At 46.5% G+C, this 20,251-nt stretch overlaps 1 protein-coding gene and 1 long non-coding RNA gene across 2 annotated transcripts in view; both read left to right on the top strand.

Annotated features, from left to right (window-relative positions):
- LOC121462684 overlaps positions 1 to 789 on the top strand; it is a 29,417-nt gene extending 28,628 nt beyond the window's left edge. Inside the window, exon 3 of the long non-coding RNA XR_005976357.1 lies at positions 684 to 789. This is a non-coding gene — a long non-coding RNA (uncharacterized LOC121462684). The remainder of the gene's footprint in view (positions 1 to 683) is intronic.
- Positions 790 to 1,527: 738 nt separating this feature from the next.
- Positions 1,528 to 20,251, top strand: part of Pawr (pro-apoptotic WT1 regulator) — an 80,680-nt gene continuing 61,956 nt past the window's right edge. The window contains exons 1-2 of the mRNA XM_041663157.1: positions 1,528 to 1,656; positions 2,098 to 2,711. Of these exons, the coding sequence (XP_041519091.1) occupies positions 2,217 to 2,711 (495 nt within the window). The 5' untranslated portion in view covers positions 1,528 to 1,656; positions 2,098 to 2,216. The remainder of the gene's footprint in view (positions 1,657 to 2,097; positions 2,712 to 20,251) is intronic.

Here is a 20,251-nt window from a genome sequence, read left to right as displayed (position 1 = left end):
AATTTAAACACACGCTAAAAATCTGTGCGATAAATTAGGTCTGGGCACTCCAACTGAGCATGTCCTCTTTCCATCATGGTCTACAGCCCCTCCAAGAGATCAATGCCTGAATATCAAAGTTTATAGTCAGGCTCCATTTTGCCTCTTTTGTTTTGTCTTATTTTTGGAGACAGAGTTTCTCTGTGTAGTCCTGGCTGTCCTAGAGCTCCCTCTGTAAAACCAGGCTGACCTCGAACTCACAGAGATCTGCCTGCGGCGATCCACCTCCTGAGTCCTGGGATTAAAGGCCTGAGCCGCCACCTCCAGGTTCACCTTGCCTCTTAAAAACCCAAAAAACAAAACCACAATTCGGTTTGTTCCAGCTACGCTTACGATCAGTATGTTTTAAAGTCTCTCAGGTGAGACCTTTTACCAAGTAACTTTCTAAGCGTTTCTGTCGTTCCAACCGGCAGGCCAAAGACCAGAACTGCTTCTGAGAAATGCAAAGCCTGTGAGTCATTGTCGCCTGTTCCCATTGCTCTAGTAGGTGCCTGTAGCCTCCTTGCCCACACTGTGGCACCTGAGCAAAATGAGAAAGATTTGTTAGGTCAGTCTGTGTGTGACTCACGGCTCTATCTTTTTAGGACATGAAGGCATGGTTTCACAGCCCCTGACAATGATGCCTGACAACTCTGCCTTTACAGGGACGTGAGAGATCAGCGGGGGCCCATTCACCCCGGATCTAGAGACCTTAGAAGACCCGCGTGTGAGGGTGGACTCCTGAGCATAGTAGGGATGGAAAAAACGGAGACTATCCAGCTTTACGACGTTAGTGGGAGATTTGCTGCTAAAACCGTCCATAAGCGGTGTAGAGACTGCGTGAAAACGGGATGAACTGCAAAATACAGTAAAAGTGTGCAAAGGCATCATGTCGAGTCAAAAGCTTGAGAGAATAACAAAGTCTTGATAAATCATTAATTTTAGCTTCTTCTTTTAGCTAACTCCCTTCCCACGACACTCGCTGTTTTGAAGAGGCTTGCTGGGTTTCTTGGGGTTCTCCTTGCCACCCCTTGCATCCCAAAAGGGGTGGGCAGCAGCGAGGGAAAGGGACGCATGGGTATTTCCCCACCCTGGCGAGCCAGGTCCTGAATCATCACTAGCTGGTAGCACTTGCCTTCAGCAAGTCACAACTTTCCCTAGAATAATACGGTCTTGGACTTAAAAGGAAGAGTGGTGGGAGACCTGAGAGGCGGGGAAGTGGAGCGAGGAGAGGGGCGTGGAGCGACCGATCCCGCCCCAGAATCTCAAGAGTTGGAAGAATGAGGTGTCCCAGCCACTGGCGCCCCGAGAGGGAGGAGACGCCGCGGCGGGATAGGCGGGGCGCCGCGTACCTGGGCGCGGAGGGCGGGGCTTCGGCGGCACTCCCTCCCCCCTCCCACTTTCTGGCAGGGACTCGGTCCTTTCCGCCCCGCTTCGGCCCTGCTCGGCTCCCGCCCCCCCCCCCTCCGCCCCTCGCTCTCTCCCTCCCACCCTCTCTCCCTCCCTCCGGCCAGGGACTGCCCCCGAGCTCCAGCGGGCGAGTTTGCCGTGGCTGGTCGTGCGCGTCCTGAGCGCTCTGGCTCACCTGGACAACCCTCCTCCCCGCACCGCGCCTTGTCCCACCTAAACTTCTCGGAGGTAAGGAAGGGGCTCCCCGGGTCTCCCGCGCGGGACTCGTGCACCGGTCCCGTTCTCCGCTGGACACACTTCGCCTGTTCCAGCCGGCTAGGGGGCTCCATGCCCCGTCCCGGAATGGAGGCGTCCGTGGCGCGGGAGCATGAGCCCGCGCCAGCGGAGAGGAGTCGCGGGGAGCTCGGCACACAGGTGGCAGCGGCGCGGGTGTCCCGGTGCGCGGTCTCCCACCGGGGTGGGACGGGGGAGAGGGGAGGGTGGCGAGGGTGGGGCTCTCCTCTCTCTGCTTCCCCGGGGTCAGGGATCTCGGGGTGCACGGCGGAGGTGAGCCTTGCGAACTTGCTGGGGATTCGCGGGGACGCCGAGGGGGGAGCCCATGGCTGTTCTGCGGTTGCCCTGGGACCTGACGCCGCGCCCCCTCACCCGGCCCGTGTGCTTCCCTTGCAGAGCCTGGGTCGCGCTGCGCGCCGTCCCCCTCGCATTCTTGCTCCCTGGGCAGGCGGCAGGCGGCGGCGGGAGTCGGGACGCGCGGCGAGAGGGGCGCCCCCGCCGGCCCCTCTGGGAACATGGCGACCGGCGGCTACCGGAGCGGCGGCAGCACCACGGACTTCCTGGAGGAGTGGAAGGCGAAGCGCGAGAAGATGCGCGCGAAGCAGAACCCCGCGGGCCCGGGTTCGGGCGGCGGCGGCGATCCTGCCGCTAAGTCCCCTGCGGGACCACTGTCCCCAACCGCGGTCGCCGGGACCTCCGAGCTCAACCACGGCCCCGCGGGCGCGGCCGCACCTGCTGTCCCCGGGCCCACCGCCCTGAACTGCGCTCTGGGTCCCTCGGCGCTGCCCCGCTCGGCTCCCGGCTCCCGGCGGCCGGAGGAGGAATGCTCGACAGCCGCTGCAGTCGCGGGGGCGCCCGCGTCCCGGGGCGACGAGGAAGAACCGGACGGCGCCCCGGAGAAGGGCCGCAGCTCGGGGCCCAGCGCCAGGAAAGGCAAGGGGCAGATCGAGAAGAGGAAGCTGCGGGAGAAGCGGCGCTCCACCGGCGTGGTCAACATCCCCGCCGCGGAGGTGAGCCGGACGGGGCGGGGCGGGGAGGGTTCGGGGATCGGGGCCGCCTCCGGTGTCTTCCACCAGGGAGCTCCCTCGACCCGGGGCCCGGAGGTCCCTTGCACTCCCTTTCAGCCTGGATGGAGTTTTACTTTGAGCAAAAGATTCCTGGGAAGTTTCTCCGACCCAGATGAGGACACGTGCTTTTTTGCGCCCTGGGAACCGATTTCCTACTTTAGAGTGATAGACAGTTTGTGTCCCCAAGGTTTGCCAGCCTAGACTTTTCCGTGTGGGGGTGATCAGTTAGGGAAAATCGATTCGTGGAGGTGATGACGTATTCTGCTTTCCCACGTGTCCGTCTCCGGCTATCAGGTTGTTTTATCTCCACTTCCCTAGCAGTGTTTGCAGGAGAGCACCTGTAAAGAAAGCGTAGCCTTAGCAATATCTAAGGCAGCGTTTATCTCGCAGTAAACTCGAGATGAGTGTGTCCAAATAAAAGTCTGCGGTGTAGCCTACATCACCCCACCCCCTCACCCCCACCCAAGCAGGGATGCTGTAGCAATCTCGGTTCTGGAGGCTCAGGGATTTCTTGCGGTATTTAATAATTGGGCAAGCATTTGTGGGAGGTGTGCTCTTTTGTTTGGGGTTATTTTTGCTATTTCACAAAAAACATTTCTTCAGGCAGCAGGGACGTTCTCTTAGGGTCTGTGTAAAGATTTTTGCCGAAGTGTCTTCTCGCACTTCTATCCACCTGGAAGTAAGCTGCCCCAAACCGTTGAGGGGGGAAGTGGTTTGACCACTGCGCTTCACCCGAGGAGCCACATCTTACTCAGTGGCTTTTTAGTTTTTGTTCACCACCCACAACTTTTTTCTTCCTGGCCATTAAATGACTGTTAAAATATTTACTAACTGTGGGCTGGGAGTGTAGCTCAGTGGTAGAGCGTTCGCTTAGAATGTGTTAAGGCCCGGTGTTTGATCGCCAGCACTGCTTAAACAGAACAGAACGCAAAAGCACGTTAAAAGCCAGGCATCATGGCTCAAAAGCATAATCGCATCCTTGTGAGGCTGAGGCAGGAAGATGGAGCATTTGAGACCAGTCAGGGTTATGCGTTTGTGAGACCATCTCCACCCCATTGCCCACTAATTTATTAATAATTGTGGTTTAAGTGATTTGTAGTAAGGAGTATATTAGAATTATAATTTTAAGTACTAATGTGATTTCCATAACTAGAAAATCGGAGTGTGTCTCTGTAGGGTCTATTTTTGTATTTTTATGGGAATGTTTCAGAGATTTTTATCAGGCAGAACAACTGTCCTTTGTGGTTTACTACTTGTACAAGATATCTGTTATTCATTAAAGTTGCTTTCAAAGGAATTCATAAGAATGGTAATCAAATTTCCAGGTTCCTTTTTTTTTTAATGTAAAAATATGAAGATTAAGGGGAATTGAAGACAAAGCTTTGGAAAGTCTGCATTCCTCAGCGTTATTTTTAAAAAGCAACTTATGGTCCAAATAATAGAACTTGTCATTTTTTGCTCCTTTTTCAGGGTTCATCTGACAAGGGTCTTATTTTGGGAACTATGTTGGCAGATGTTAAACTTCATATTTTTGGTCTGGCTGCTTGGGCTAAAATTATTTTTTTTTAATTACTTAAAAAAAAAAGAAGAAGCCCGGGAAAATAAGTAGAGTGTATCGTGTGAGAGCCTGAGAAACATCTTTTGTTAGTGGGTCCTCCTCTTGAGTGAGGGAACGCATTGCCGAGAATGTAGATGGCTCCCCGCTGCAATTGAGTCGAATACTCTGGAATGTTTTTCGTTTGGGTGTTGGCAACTCCTAAATTTAATCTTCCTTAAAAACAAACAACCCAGGGTACCATTTTTTTTTCCTTCGTCTGTGGAATTTGAACCTTTTTTTTTTTATTGAATAGGGAATTGAGGATTGCTTTCTTTTAGTGGTAACCATGGCTCTGTTTCAAGCTGTAGGACCCAACAAAACAAAGTCATATTTTACCACAGTATCTAATTAGCTGACATACTTTTCAAGTGTCTCCTTCCCTTACTGTTGGAATTTCAGAATGGTTTTTTTTTTTAAAAAAATATGGTTTAAACAGTTGGAGAATATATATTGCAGAACTTTGAAGCTGAACCGTTTTCATATCTCTTAGGCTGTTGCTGTTTTAGAACTGCAAGCCATTTCTTCAAGTTTTGAATAGTGAGAGGCACTCGCCGAAAAGGGTTGGTGTGTTGCATTGCTTAGCACTCCTGTTTTTTAGGAGGTTGTATTCTATAAACTTTTAGGTAGGGAAACAAAGATGTGCTGTTGAATGAGACTTGCATTCATTGACGCAGTATTCCCAAACGAGTTTATTCCAGATTTTCCTGGAATGTGCTTAGAGGGCCTAGTTCAGTGGCTGACAATCTTTGTTCCTTCAAGCAGTAGGTATTATAGGCTGTGGTGGAACAGGCTTTCCACCCCACTGCAGAGGCCGAGGCAGAGGAAGGCAGATAGATCTGTGTGGTTGGAGCCCAGCTAGGAATACATGGTGAAACAGTATCCTCCGTCCCCCGAAATGCACACATCAAACATCTGTATGATGTATTCATTCTGCCTTTTACCAACTGATGGTATTATTCTTGTGTGTTGCTTATATTGCTGCAACGGCACCTGACTCCAGCCAAACATCCCAGTAGCAACTATGAGATAGTTTAGAGAGGAAATGGGTTAAAAGCTAAAACTTCCCAGGAGGGGATAGCATACCAGGCAGGGACTGTGGGGAGTTGAGTATAAAAGTCCAAATTTCCAGACACCTTTTAATGAGATAAACTCTGGTTTTCATTCATTAGTTTCTTGTTTTTGTTTTAATTTCCCTGACTTTCGGCGTTTTCTACCTTTCCCGTGTGGTAGTATCTCGCTCTCATTGAATAATTAGGACATGGCATGCTACCTACGATTAGTTTTTGTGTTCTTCAAATGCGACAAATGATCATTACGTGTCCGTGCCCACTGCATTGTCGAAGCGGCGGAGTGGGCAAAACAAGAAGAAAGCTGTGTAGATTTGGAGAGAGCAAGGGCTGGGGTCTAGGAAGAAGTGGAAGAACATGGCACCAACTTAGCCGTGTGAGCGCATGGGCGCGCAGCCTGCTGCTGGTTCCGTGTTGGCATGCTCTATGTTTAAAGGGAAGAGACAGTTGAGCTGGAAGCCAATGAGGCTGAGACTCTTGGGTTGAGTCTTACTTACTTTCCTACCCACCTATCCATCCGCCGAATCTCATGCGCCTTTGCACACAAATGCAGGGTTTGAAGGGCCAAAGGTTCTTAACTCTGGCAGCCTGTTGATACCATGTGCAGAACTTAAAATAAATGCTACCCCCCCTCGCCGCCGCCGATTCTTGGCCCTTCCTGCCCTCCACTCCCACTCCCACTCCCATGTGATTTAATGGGTTTGGGATGAAGCCCAGGCTTTAATATTTTTATAAACTCCCCATGTAATTCTCATGTGAGTCAGGGTTAAGGACCACTGGGTCACAGTCTGAGCACCCAGAAGGGACTAGAACACAGGTGTTACCCGCTGGTTCTCGCGAGATCGGTGAGTTAGCTTCATCCCTAAGCGGTCCACCTCTTCAGAGGCGGTGGTGGCATTGAGAACTTCTGAGACGGTGGTGTGTCGGCTCTATTTACAAGAGCTACTGCCTGAAGACAGTTGCCACAGGAAACAGGAGTGTTTCATTAGGCAGCCATGAAAACTTGGTTTATGCTAAAAGCCAACAGATAGTTAAAAGTTCTACTTGCATAAGGGTTGGCTGAAGTACTTAAAGGTCATTGCAGCCCTGTTATGTAGCTACCCAATCCCTGTTACCAGAGTAGAACGTAGAGGCTTAGAGCTTAAATGATTCGCGACTGTATAGCTATAAACATGGCAGTTATTACATACTGACTAAAAAAGATGGCACAGAAGCGATAGAGCAGTGTTTTAGCGTTCTTGTGGTATGTGTATGTGGAAGAAAAACAGATTTTTTTTTAAAGAATTAACCTTGCATTGTGTATCATATTTCCTTAGCTTTTTCCCTTTATGTTTTTGTTAAAGTTGTTTTTGATAATTAGGCATTTGAAAGAGGAAGCCTGTAATGGTTTGGAATTGAATAGAAACTGAGCCAAATTTGTAGGCTCAGAGATTGCTCTCAGAACCTCTCTAGTTTGCTTCAGGAGATTTTTTAACACCGGAGTGCTAGCAAAATGAAAAATAGGAACTTATTTTTTTGTTAGCAATTCAAAAGTGTATACTTTCTACGACCTAAATGATAATTTCCTTCTTCTCAAGATGGTGTTCCTACTGCATAATTTGAACCCAGGCCTTCCAGGGTGAGGCTGGAGGATTATTTGCTATAGAGAGCACTCACTTCCCTGGGAGCACTGGCGAGGCAGCAGTTAGCTCAGCATATTTGCTGAACGGTGCATGGGGCACGTTCTTCCCAGTAAACCCTAGAAATCCGGGGAGATTAGGATGTGGTGCTTAGTCTACAGCAAGCCCAGTGTTCTAAGAGACCTGAGTGTTTATACTACCCCCCCATCCACATGTCAGGTGCTCCCCATCTCTGAGTCATTGGTACTGTCTCTCCTGATTCATCACCCAGAAAGGTAGACAGTCTGGAACACAATGGGAATACCAAGCAGCATTTCTTCATCTACCTGGGGGGCTGGTACTGTTCACCGTTAGGATGTTAGGATGCACGAGGCCCTAGACTTGACTCCCAACAGAAAAGAAAGGAGAGTGGGCAATTCCGTTCTTTCACCGTATGCCGAGGCTGTGGTCTGGAAGTGCTTTCCTGTTTTTATCTGGAGTGTTCTTTATGTTCTGGGACCTGTGGTTGGCTAGGTTTCAGTCCTCCCCTCAGTGAAGTGCGGTGGTATTCAAACCGTGACAAGGTAATAACTTTTAAGTAATTTCCTATCCATCTTTCCTGTGTTTCACAGAAAAGAAATAATGAAGGACTCCTTAGTTCTACTTTTTTTTTTGAAACCTGGGCACCTGCCACCAATAGTTCACACTAGAACTTGGTGTTAGAGGTATTTAATGGAATACAATTCTTTACATTATTTGGGTTTTTTTTTCTTTTTGTGCCTTTCCTGGAGACCTGCAGAGCCTGATTGCAGAACCACTTGAGAGTATTGATCTGTATGAGAAGACAGTGGAGTTTTAGGTTGCTTGAACGTCATTGACTAAAAAGCGATACCTTTAAAAAAGTGTGGCTTGGGTGGGGGACAGACCACCTGGGTGACACTTACCTGTTATTTTCAGTGCCGACTTCCCAGACCCACCTGGGTAGAGGGAGTTACCCGAGACTGTGTTTTGACATGTTCGGAGGGGTTCTGTGTGTGCGCCAGAAGTTGGAGAAGAGGTGACTTGAACAGTGTCTAGTGTACTGGTTCTCAAATGAAGCTAATACTAGTTAGCTAGCAGAATTGTTACATGATTCCAACAGATGGATGTGGGTAAGCCAGACATACTTAGGAAGCAAAGGCCAGAGGATGGGGGTTTAAGACCTGCCTGACCTCTACAGGAAGACACTGTCTCAATAAAACCAAAAGCTTGTAAAAAATGTTCACATGATGCTTATAGAAATTACATTGAGGGGGCTGGAGAGATGGCTCAGCAGTTAAGAGCACGGAGTGCTCTTCCAGAGGTCCTGAGTTCAATTCCCAGAAACCATGTGGTGGCTCACAACCACCTATGATGAGATCTGGTACCCTCTTCTGGCCTACAGCCAGGATACTGTATAAATCAATCAATCATTCAATCTTTGGGAAAAAAAGAAATTACATTGATAACTGCTTGTTGTTTAGGGGACTTGATACAAGGATGGTAATCGTTTTTTAATTTATTTTATTATTATTATTATTATTTTATTTTTGTTTTTTCGAGACAGGGTTTCTCAGTAGCTCTGGATCCTGTCCTGGAACTAGCTCTGTAGACTACAGAGCTGGCCCCGAACTCACAGAGATCTGCCTTCCTCAGCCTCCTGAGTGCTGGGATTAAAGGCGGGAGCCACCGCCGCCCGGCTTGTAAATTTTTTTGTAGCTACTTAAACAGAGATAACTTGATCTCCCCGGAAATTTATAGCACTTTAAATATTGATAGAATGCCATGTGTTTAATGCAAAATGCATCCACTTCGCTTCTTGTCCTGCCTTTGTCCACAGCCTAGACCATAGGAAAAATACCTGATATTTATATGTGACTAGAACCTAACTGTCCCCCAAGGGAAAGGACACAGAACAGTTATAGATACCTTCAACAACCGGTAGTGCACACTCTCTAATGCTTTTCCAGCCTTCTTATTAGAACTTGCATTCGGTGCAGGATTGTTTTCCTCCTCAGACTCTTGACTTGGGGGACTAGCAGTTGATTCTTTTCATGCTTGGAGAAGAGGGAACTTGCAGCTTGTCTCAGACAGGTGTATTAGAACCATGCCACGGACTGCTCTTGGGTTGGTCTCAGGTCTTTAGCTCACCCCTATACATGTGAGATCTGTAAGAACACCCAGTTTCTAATAGTGGCAAAACTATACATTTTCAAACGTGGAGATAGCTCCACGTTCATATTTTAACATGTGATCTGATGCTAATTGAATTGTGCTTTGATGTTTTTAGAAATATTCAAATAATTTCTTGGCCTCCCTTCTTCCCGTCTTCCATCCCTTCTTTCCTCCCTCTCTTTTCCAGGGTCTCATACACAGGGTCTCTATGTTTCCCTAGCTGGCGCGGCACTGGCCTTGAACCCACAGAGATCCTCTTGCCTCTGCCTCCACAGTACTAGGATCATGGCAAGCACTCCAAGCCCAGCATTTCAAGCAGCGTTGTTTTGCATTGACTGTCAAGAAGTAGGACCCGTAGGTTTTGAAAGTCGTTGTTTTGTTAGGGTTTTGCTGGAATGCATGGATGTGAAGGTTTATGTTGTAGATCAGTTTGTTTTCAGATCAGTAATAAACATGAGGGGGTTAAGTGTATAGGATTCCTGACAAAAGAATTGAGTTTGTGAAATAGAGTGGAAACCGATGTCTAATGTCTGCTAATCTATAATTCAAGACTAAACTTAGAGGCCTGTAAACAAGCTTGTATTTCTTTGAGAAATTGCCTTATAATATGTGAATTCATTTTTTTTTATTTTGGGGATACAAGAATATTTTAGTATTAAAGGAGAATGTAAATCTCTCTTGCGAAGAATGGAATTAACATTCAGAAGATGATGCTTGAGGATATGAATAGAAGACACATCCTAAGATTTGTCATTTTAAAATGTAGTATGGGGGCTGGACAGGTAGATGAATCTGTGGTTCAGAATGCTCACCTCTCTTCCAGAGCAGCGAGACAGTAGCTTCTGCATCCATAAAATATTCATTGTCTGTAAATTTAGAGCAGGGCCTTCCCCACGATACCTCTTCACGTTGATTCCCAAGGTGGGTTTTTCCATCCTTGTACAAGACAAGGAATTCGAGCCTCAAAGAGGTTGGGTCTTGGCCAAGGGCTGTCCTGGCAGAGCTTGGTCTTGACTTCAGGTCGGTTCGGAGGCAGTGCTCACATGTGGGTTGTCATTGTTGGAAACACCCTGGATCTGTTCTGACAGAGTAACTTTGACGTGTGGAGAATCTGGTGGGACGCAGTGGGGAGCAGTTCGTGAGGAATGAGCAGCTCAGCTTGGGATGGATCCCAGTGGCAGGCCAAAGAATCCAGCTGATCCTGTTGTTCATTGTGAACGCTGTTGGCAGGGCACTTCCTTCCTCTGTCCATACCTGTTTATACAACAACTCCTGATAATTTCTGGAAAGGAAAGAGGTTTCCTGTCCGATGTGAAATCCTTACAAGCGTCATTCTTTGTTCCGGAACAGGTAAATCTCCTGAAGAGTAACGAACTGTATGAAGTAGTGTAGAATAATAGATAGACAGTAAAAGAAAGAATTTCAAATTTCCGAGTTAAAAAAGCAGCTTGGTTGGGAGGTGGTAAGCACACCTTTAATCCCAGCACTCAGGAGGCAGAGGCAGTCGGATCTCTGTGAGTTTGAGTGTGAGACCTGGTTCCAGGACAGCCAAGGCTACACAAAGAAACTGTCTTGAAGGACGGGAAGGAGAGAGAGAGAGAGAGATTGAGAGAGAGATTAATTAACTCGGATAGAATCCAACACAAATGTACCTTTGTAATGAAGGTTTGTGTATGGCTTTGGGGGTGGGCAGAATGAAGTGGAGGTGAGGTGAAGAGGCAATGCTGGTATTAAATGTCCTGGATCTGGGCCAGTGAGATGGTTCAGAGGGTACAGACCCTGAAAGCCTGAGTTTGCTCCCTAAGACCATGTGATAGAAGGAGAGAACCAAATCTTGCAGCTTGTCTTTTGACTTCCATGTATAAACCATGGTGTACACTCTCCACTCCTCTGCCACACAAATAAATGAATGAATACGTCTAATACAGTTTTTTAAGTTGTCAGAATGTGATGTAGACGTAAGTCTCTCGGAAGTTTACAGCTTCCTGCCATTTCTTGAGTTTGGACTTTGATGGACTGTGAAAGCCAGGTCTCTGTTGCATTCTTAGCTGCTTCCCATTCTTCTTGGAATTCAACTTTTTTTAAAAAAAAAAAAAGAAGAAGAAGAAGAGGAGGAGACCAGATCTCATTATGGATGGTTGTGAACCACCAAGTGTGTGCTGGGAATTGAACCCCAGAATCCAACTCTTAAAGGACAAGCATCACCTTGGAATCTTTCTCACTTCCTGGGCAGCTTCTCCACGTCTTCCTTCCTGTCCTTTGTTTCTCTTTCGGGCTCTGGAGGAACTCAGGTGCTTTCCCAACCCACGGTGTTAGGAATGACACTTACTTTGTCTCACGTGATGTATATCTGAGGGTGCACACGTGTGTGAGTGTGCATGCGTGCACACTCATGTGCTGAGACCAAAGGAGGATGTCAGAGAGCGGATCTCTGAGTTCAAGGTCAGCCTGAGGAACATAGTGAGTTTCAGGACAGCCAGGGCTACACGTAAGGGCTTGTCTTAACAAAATGAAAATAAAAGATAAATGATACATACAATCAAATCTGACGTGTTAATGCAGAAACGTAGGCTAGGAGATTCCTGAGGTTTGGCTAGCCCAGGAATTTTTGTGGTGGGGTGCATATAATTTGTGACATTTCTTTTTCTTTCTTTTATTTATTTTTTAAAGTTTTATATTTTGTTACTGAACAAACCAGTTAGTTCCTGTGCAACAGGTAATCTCATACCAGACCCCCACTTTAAACATGGCCAAGTCCCTGGAGGATAAGAACGTTCCCCTTCATCTGGTGGGGTCGGTCGATGGCCGTGGTTCAGCCCTCAGTCCACTGTGTGTGATTCCTTCGCGCTCAGCTCCTGTTCTCCTCCAGTGTCTCCTTGGAGTTGTACCTAATTCTGCTTTTCATCCAAACCCACTGGCGAGTTGGGTGATTTTTGCATTCATTGCTTGGTCAGCAATTGTTTGATTCTGAGAGTCTTGTAAGCAGACACAGTGAGAAGTTGAGTCGGGCGTGTGGTGCACGGTGACAGAGGAGAGACGAAGAGCGAGGCGGTTCCTGAAGGACCAATGAGAAAAGGTCAGGCGAGGAAGAGAGTTTGAGGCCCGAAGAGCAGGATGGCCAGAGGCTTGTCACAAGCATGGCTGAGATAGAAGTGGCTCTAGGAAATAATGGCAGGTGAAATTAGAGCTGCAGCATAGAGGAACAAACAAGAAAATGACTTAGGATTTCAGTTGAAGGTACCTGCCCGGCTGCAGGAGCTCTTGACCAACATGAGTCCTTGAGGTGGTGTGAGCCCAGCTGTCGGGCTTTGGTGACCAGAAGAGAGGGAGGAAAGAGAGAATGAGGGGATTGTTCCAGAGGTGGTGGTCATACCTCACTTGGGGACACTGTGTGTGACAACATTAGCACCCTGGAGCTGACTGCCGTTCATTGGCATGCTCCCAGTCTTGGGTCTTTAACTGCCCGCTGATACCCTCAACTGGGTGGAGTACGTAGGAAAGATTATAATTGCCTTGAGTTATTATCTTTGATAATTTCAAAGACAACGATTTAAATAAAGAAATCACTCACACTCCAGGTGGATCATGGAATATCATTGTGATCATGGATGAGCTCAGGTAGTCGTTATTCAGCGTAGCTGATCCTGTGTGCCTCACGGACCCGCCTCTGTCCTGTGTGCTCTGTACACAACCAGCTTCAGGGAGAATGCTGCTGTCTTGTTTACAGCTATAACGGCAGGACCCCAAGGAGAGACGTCGTCCTGAATTCCCCATTTCAGAAGTCCATTGCGGGCCCTAGTCTGTCTCCTCTGGTCCTTCTGGAGTTGAGCTGCAGAGCGGATGGCTGTCACCTTTTGCAGGAAACCCGAGCACACCCGACACCCTCATGCCTCTTACGCTGTCAGATTTTTGATGATATTGTTTATTCGCCTGATGGCTCAGTTGATGTTTTCCTTCTTTCTTTTTTCTGTTTCCACGCTGGAGATGTTTCCAAGGCCTCACGGAGGTGGAGCCTGTGCTCTTCAGCCGAGCTCCAATCCAGGACCCCAGGTTTTAGAAATTCTAATGCTGTCTGATTCTGAGGAGCTTGTCTGAAAATCCAGAAGCCTGATAGACGATATTCTGCTTGCTCGCAGCTCTTCTTTTTAGCCCTCAGAGATCAAACCTACATCAGAAGGATTTAATTGTTTAGCACTATGTGAATATATCCTTACTAATGAGCCAGAGAATAGCCTCAGTTTTTAATAATTCCTCTTATTAACAGGGAGTTTAATTCATAGGATTATTAACTCTGTACCAGGAGAGATGAACCGTACCTTCCTGGCCCATGAACGGGTAGCTGGAAGACACAGTTTCAGCTTTTAGTAGTGCAAACCACCGTCAAAGCCTCTGCATGTTTACTGGGGACGAAGTTAAACTAAGGAAACATTAAGAGGCTTGCGCAGAGGCCTGTGGGCCGAAATGCAGACCTCTGAGAAGAGAGCACCATTGGGCCTGTCAGTGAGGGGCCCACACTCAGCTCCTTCAGCTGCTGGGGTCCTTGAGGGACAAGGTCACAGTAAGACTGATCTCTGATGCCACCTGAGGGAGTGCTGCCATGGTAAAGAACAGTCAGAGTGACGCTGATGGGAACAGGGGGCAGGCAAAGGACTAGCTCCCCCACCCCCCAGTTCTGTGTGGACAGGGACAGAAACAGGATTAAATTGGCTCATGTAGCAATGGCCAGAGTAGTTGAAAAAATTATCCTCTGGTTGGATTTTTTTTTTAAATTTATTTAGGTTTTATGTATGTGTGTTCAGCATGCCAGAGAGGGCATCAGATCCTATTATAGATGGTTGTAGCCACCATGTGGTTGCTGGGAATTGAACTCAGGACCTCTGGAAGAGCAGCCAGTGCTCTTAACCACTGAGCCGCCTTTCCAGCCCCGGGTTTTTTGTTTTTTGTTTTAAAGATTAGTTTATTTTAGTTGTTTGGGTGTTTTGCACACATATATGTCTGCACCATGTGTGTGCATTGTCTCGGAGGCCAGAACCCCCTGGAACTGGAGTTACAGACGGTTGGGAACCTCCATATGGGTGCTGGGAGTCGAACCCAGGTCCTCTGGAAGAGCAGCCAGTGCTCTTAACCACTGAGTCATCTCTTCAGCTCCTAACTGGGTATATTTCACAGTATCAAGGAAGTATTGGTCACACTTTTAGTGGCGATGATGGTTTAGTATGTGTTTTGAATTAAAGTTCTCTTTAGGGATTGTGCATTGCCGTGTTGAGAAGAACTATGTCCGCCATGTAGAGTTAGTAAATAAATGAAAGCTAAGGGCTGGAGAGACGGCTCTCTCGGCCTTGACTGCTCTCCCGGAGGACCTGGGTTCAATTCCCAGCACCCACATGGCAGCTCACAAACTGTCTGTAATTCCAGTTCTAGGGGATCTGACACCCATGGCAAAAATACCAATGCACATAAAGTAAAAATAAATAAAACTTAAAACTGAAACTAGTTATGTATAAATGAAGACACATTTTGTTATCTTCTTTTCTAGCCTATGTGCTTGCAGTTTTATAGAAAAAAATTAGGGGTGTGTGCATGCGTGCGCGTGTGTGTGTGTGTGTGTGTGTGTTAGTGTAAGTCTAAACTGATTCTGATATAGAAGGGTGCGTGTTGATAAAGCAGATAGGAAATCTGGTCATAGTCCTGTGGAGAGGCCTCCACAAGGACATGGCTAAGAGAGATGGCTGCAGAGTGACCATCCCGTGTTGGGACTGTGAGGGAAACCTCTTCTGGAACAATGCTTTTGCACCGAGGCCTGAATTTGGGGACTGCACCAGTCGTGTAGAAATTCAAGGAAGGCGCCGAGGGGAAAGTCACGGTAGAAAGTACAGAACAGGCTTCAGGGGAGGGAATGACCCTCGGTATGCGGTGTCTCAGAAAGGTCCGCATCCCCTGAGTGAGGCCTGTGTGCAGAGGGAGATACCAGACAAGGGTCAAGACAGATAAAGTGCAGAGCGAGCTGCATCGTCAGCGGCGAGGGGAAGTTGATCCCGATCCTTTGGTTTGCATCTGTTTGTTTTTGCTAGTGCCGCAGTTGAAGCCAGAGACGCGTATTTTCGCTACCTTCCCTACATCACTTTGCCTTTTCTGGATTGCAGCTGAAGCCGTGAACACAAGCGCATTTACTTTGTAGGCTGGCTAACTTTGAGGCTTGAAGTATTGAGGGTTAGGTCTTTTCTTTTCTTTTTTTTTTTTTGTTTTGTTTTTTGTTTTGTTTTTCGAGACAGGGTTTCTCTGTAGCTTTGGTCCCTGTCCCGGAACTAGCTCTTGTAGACCAGGCTGGAATCGAACTCACAGAGATCAGCCTGCCCTCTGCCTTCCGAGTGCTGGGATTAAAGGCGTGTGCCACCACCACAGCCCAGCAGGTTTTTTCTTTTTCTTTTTTTTTTTTTTTAAATATTTATTTATTTATTATGTATACAATATTCTGTCTGTATGTATGCCTGCAGGCCAGAAGAGGGCACCAGACCCCATTACAGATGGTTGTGAGCCACCATGTGGTTGCTAGGAATTGAACTCAGGACCTTTAGAAGAGCAGACAATGCTCTTAACCTCTGAGCCATCTCTCCAGCCCCTTCTTTTTTTTTTTTTTTTTGTTTTTTTTTTGTTTTTTTGAGACAGGGTTTCTCTGTGGTTTTGGAGCCTGTCCTGGAACTAGCTCTTGTAGACCAGGCTGGTCTCGAACTCACAGAGATCCGCCTGCCTCTGCCTCCCAAGTGCTGGGATTAAAGGCGTGCGCCACCACCGCCCGGCCAGGCAGGTTTTTTCTTGAGAGTACCTTCAGCATTTGTTTGCCCATGTGAGAGAAAGAAGAATTTTCAAGGAAGAGGATATATACCCAGGTGGAGGAATGATTTTATTTATATTTAATTTTTTTTTCTACCACAGTTCTCTCAAATCAAAATGTTGAGAATAGATTTAAAACTTGTAGTGAAAGAAGTTATCTCTTTTTGAAAATTGTGAGCTACAGCTTTAATATTGAATATGAGCATATGTCTGCCAACGGTTTGTGTGGACATCAGAACAAATCAGTTACAGTCATTGCCGTTATTTGGGGATCATGCAGATTGACCCCCATGTAATGTTATGCAAATTCCTCCCCACGTAATATTTGCTGTTGCAATGAGCCTGATGATGATGATGATGATTAGTTAATGTGTTTAACTTAAAGGAAGTAATTGATCAAGAGTTAATGATAAAATTTAAAGATAATGATAAAAAAAATGATACTTTTTCCTATGAAAAATTTCAGTGACCATTTGTTTTGGCCTTTGAGAAATTAGTCATAATAACACATAAGATTATACATTGCTTATGTGGTCTTTTTTTGGTTCAGGAAAAAGATTGGATGGTTTGGTTTTTGAAGCTTTTATTACCTGACTTCACGATAATCCTTGGGAACACGATTCAAAAGAAAGCACCAGCAGGGGCTGGAGAGGTGGCTCAGCAGCAAAGAGCACTGGCTGCACTTGCTGAGGACCTGGGTTCAGTTCCCAGCACCCACGTGGCAGCTCATGGCTGTCTCCCAATCAGTTCTGGGGATCCAGGTTCTTTTCTGGCCTCTGACACCAGACACACATGGGATGCATGGATATGCATGCAGGCAAACATTCATATACATAAAAAATAAAAACTTTATGATTTTAAAAATGAACGGAACCCCCCTCCCCAAAGTTGCTGTGGTTTAAGTAACAAGAAAACGTGATTAATACTGTCTTATTTCAAACATGTACTTTTGCTGTCTTGTGCACTTTTAGGTTAAAGCGGTTGACATTTATCCTTTAGTGGCAGCCCCCCCAAAAAAAACGGAGAAAGGAATAGCTGTTTATTTACGTATAAATAATGTTTATAACTGTTTCAGTGTATTTCTTCCATGTGTCTTTAGACATTTTTAAAAAGAAATACTTGAGAGTTCTTTAACTAAGAATAGACAAGAAAAATACCGGTTAAGATGATTATCATGTTTCTGTGTTACTAAAGTCTATGATTGCACAGGTCGCAGTACCGATCATCAGTATATAATGTCTGATGAAGATATGGGTAATTTGAATGACTAGGCATGGCCCTGTTCTCCAGTATTGGTACCGTTCTTCTGCCATTGCAGAGGAAGTCCTAAGACTTCTGCGGTTTTTGTTGTTGTCGTGGTTGGTTGTGTGTGTCTGTATGTGTGTGTGTGCACGCGCAAATCACCTTTTGTTGTTTTAAGTTACATTAAGATCAGTGTGCATGCTGGGCGATGGTGGCACAAACCTTTATTATTTATTTATTTATTTATTCATTTAAGATTTCTGTCTCTTCCCCGCCACCGCCTCCCATTTCCCTCCCTTTCCCCTAATCAAGTCCCCCTCCCTCATCAGCCCAAAGAGCAATCAGGTTTCCCTGCCCTGTGGGAAGTCCAAGGACCACCCACCTCCATCCAGGTCTAGTAAGGTGAGCATCCAAACTGCCTAGGCTCCCACAAAACCAGTATGTGCAGTAGGATCAAAAACCCATTGCCATTGTTCTTGAGTTCTCAGTAGTCTTCATTGTCCGCTATGTTCAGCGAGTCCGGTTTTATCCCAGGCTTTTTCAGACCCAGGCCAACTGGCCTTGGTGAGTTCCCAATAGAACATCCCCATTGTCTCAGTGTGTGGGTGCACCCCTTGCGGTCCTGAGTTCCTTGCTCGTGTTCTCTCTCCTTCTGCTCCTGATTTGGACCATGAGATTTCGGTCCGGTGCTCCAATGTGGGTCTCTGTCTCTGTCTCCTTTCATCACCTGATGAAGGTTAATATTCAGGAGGGTGCCTATATGTTTTTCTTTGGGTTCTCCTTCTTGTTTAGCTTCTCTAGGATCACTAATTATAGGCTCAATGTCCTTGGTTTATGGCTAGAAACCAAATATGAGTGAGTACATCCCATGTTCCTCTTTTTGGGTCTGGCTTACCTCACTCAGGATAGTGTTTTCTATTTCCATCCATTTGCATGCAAAATTCAAGAAGTCCTTGTTTTTTACTGCTGAGTAGTACTCTAATATGGATATATTCCATACTTTCTTCATCCATTCTTCCATTGAAGGACATCTAGGTTGTTTCCAGGTCTGGCTATTACAAACAATGCTGCTATGAACATAGTTGAGCATATATATACTTTTGTTGTATGATAGGGCATCTCTTGGGTATATTCCCAAGAGTGGTATTGCTGGGTCCAGGGGTAGGTTGATCCCGAATTTCCTGAGAAACCGCCACACTGCTTTCCAAAGTGGTTGCACAAGTTTGCATTCCCACCAGCAATGGATGAGTATACCCCTTTCTCCACAACCTCTCCAGCAAAGGCTATCATTGGTGTTTTTTATTTTAGCCATTCTGACAGGTGTGAGATGGTATCTTAAAGTTGCCTTGATTTGCATTTCCCTGATTGCTAAGGAAGTTGAGCATGACCTTAAGTGTCTTTTGGCCATTTGAAGTTCTTCTGTTGAGAATTCTCTGTTCAGCTCAGTGCCCCATTTTATAGTTGGGTTGATTAGCCTTTTACGGTCTAATTTCTTGAGTTCTTTATATATTTTGGAGATCAGACCTTTGTCAGTTGCGGGGTTGGTGAAGATCTTCTCCCAGTCAGTGGGTTGCCTTTTTGTCTTAGTGAATGTGTCCTTTGCTTTACAGAAGCTTCTCAGTCTCAGGAGGTCCCATTTATTCAATGAGGCCCTTATTGTTTGTGCTGCTGGGGTTATACCTAGGAAGCGATCTCCTGTGCCCATGTGTTGTAGAGTACTTCCCACTTTCTCTTCTATCAGGTTCAGTGTGTTCAGATTGATATTGAGGTCTTTAATCCATTTGTACTTGAGTTTTGTGCATGGTGATAGATATGGATCTATTTTCATTCTTCTACAGGTTGACATCCAGTTTTGCCAGCACAATTTGTTGAAGATGCTCTCTTTTTTCCATTGTATACTTTTAGCTCCTTTATCGAACATGAGGTGATCATAGGTTTGTGGGTTAAAATCAGGGTCTTCTATTCAATTCCATTGGTTGACTTCTCTGTTTTTATGCCAGTACCAAGCTGTTTTCAATACTGTAGCTCTGTAATAGAGTTTGAAGTCAGGGATGGTAATGCCTCCAGACGATCCTTTATTGTATAAGATTGTTTTGGCTATCCTGGGTTTTTTGTTTTTCCATATAAAGTTGATTATTGTCTTCTCCAGATCTGTGAAGAATTTTGGTGGGATTTTGATGGGGATTGCATTGAATCTATAGATTGCTTTTGGTAGAATTGGGTGGCACAAACCTTTAATCCCAGCCCTCAGGAGGCAGAGGCAGGCGGATCTCTGTTAGTTCGAGGCCTGCCTGGTCTACAGAGTTAGTGCCAGGACAGGCTCCAAAGCTACACAGAGAAACCCTGTCTCAAAAAACAAAAACAACGACAACAAAAGAAATCAGTGTGCATAAATAAAACCCTTAATTTAGGGTTATTGGCCTCCCCTCATTTTTACATAGAGTCTCTAGTACGGGGACTTTTGTGCCTTCCTCAGGCCTCCAGCTTTTAGGGCTAGTCCTCCAGTATCTTAAAACTGTGGTCATTCTAATGAAACCAGTCAGGGTCTTTGAAGTGTTTGAAATACATAGGTCAAGGCAGGACAATTTATCTTAATGTGTACCAAGGTCTTTATCCACGGGTTTGTCCCCTCTGAATCGTGCCTCTTGTGGTCTGGGCTATGGCACACAAGAACCTTGTATGGATTTGCCCGTGTCTCTTTAGTGAGCAGTGCAGTCTGTAGCCCTGTCCTGGTTGTTCAGCCCCCACCTCCCCGCCCTGTTCTCTCATCTCCCTTTCCTGTCAGGTGTTGAGAGTGAGTGGGAGGGAGGTGGGATGGGGTGGGTGGGGGTGGGGGTGGGGGAAGGACAACACAGAGCATTCCAGGTGCCCTGGAAGCAGAAGCGGCTCCTATCTGAACCTCCACAGGCTTCAATGCCACAGGCTTGAAGCGGAATTCTGTCTACTTACTCTAAG

This window comes from Microtus oregoni, unplaced genomic scaffold, assembly GCF_018167655.1.
Source record: "Microtus oregoni isolate MIOR12 unplaced genomic scaffold, Mior012 000001F_ref0000356, whole genome shotgun sequence".
In the NCBI taxonomy this organism is placed as follows: Eukaryota; Metazoa; Chordata; class Mammalia; order Rodentia; family Cricetidae; genus Microtus; species Microtus oregoni.
The sequence above is the reverse complement of the archived record's forward strand: the minus strand, read 5'-3'. Positions and strand labels throughout refer to the sequence as shown.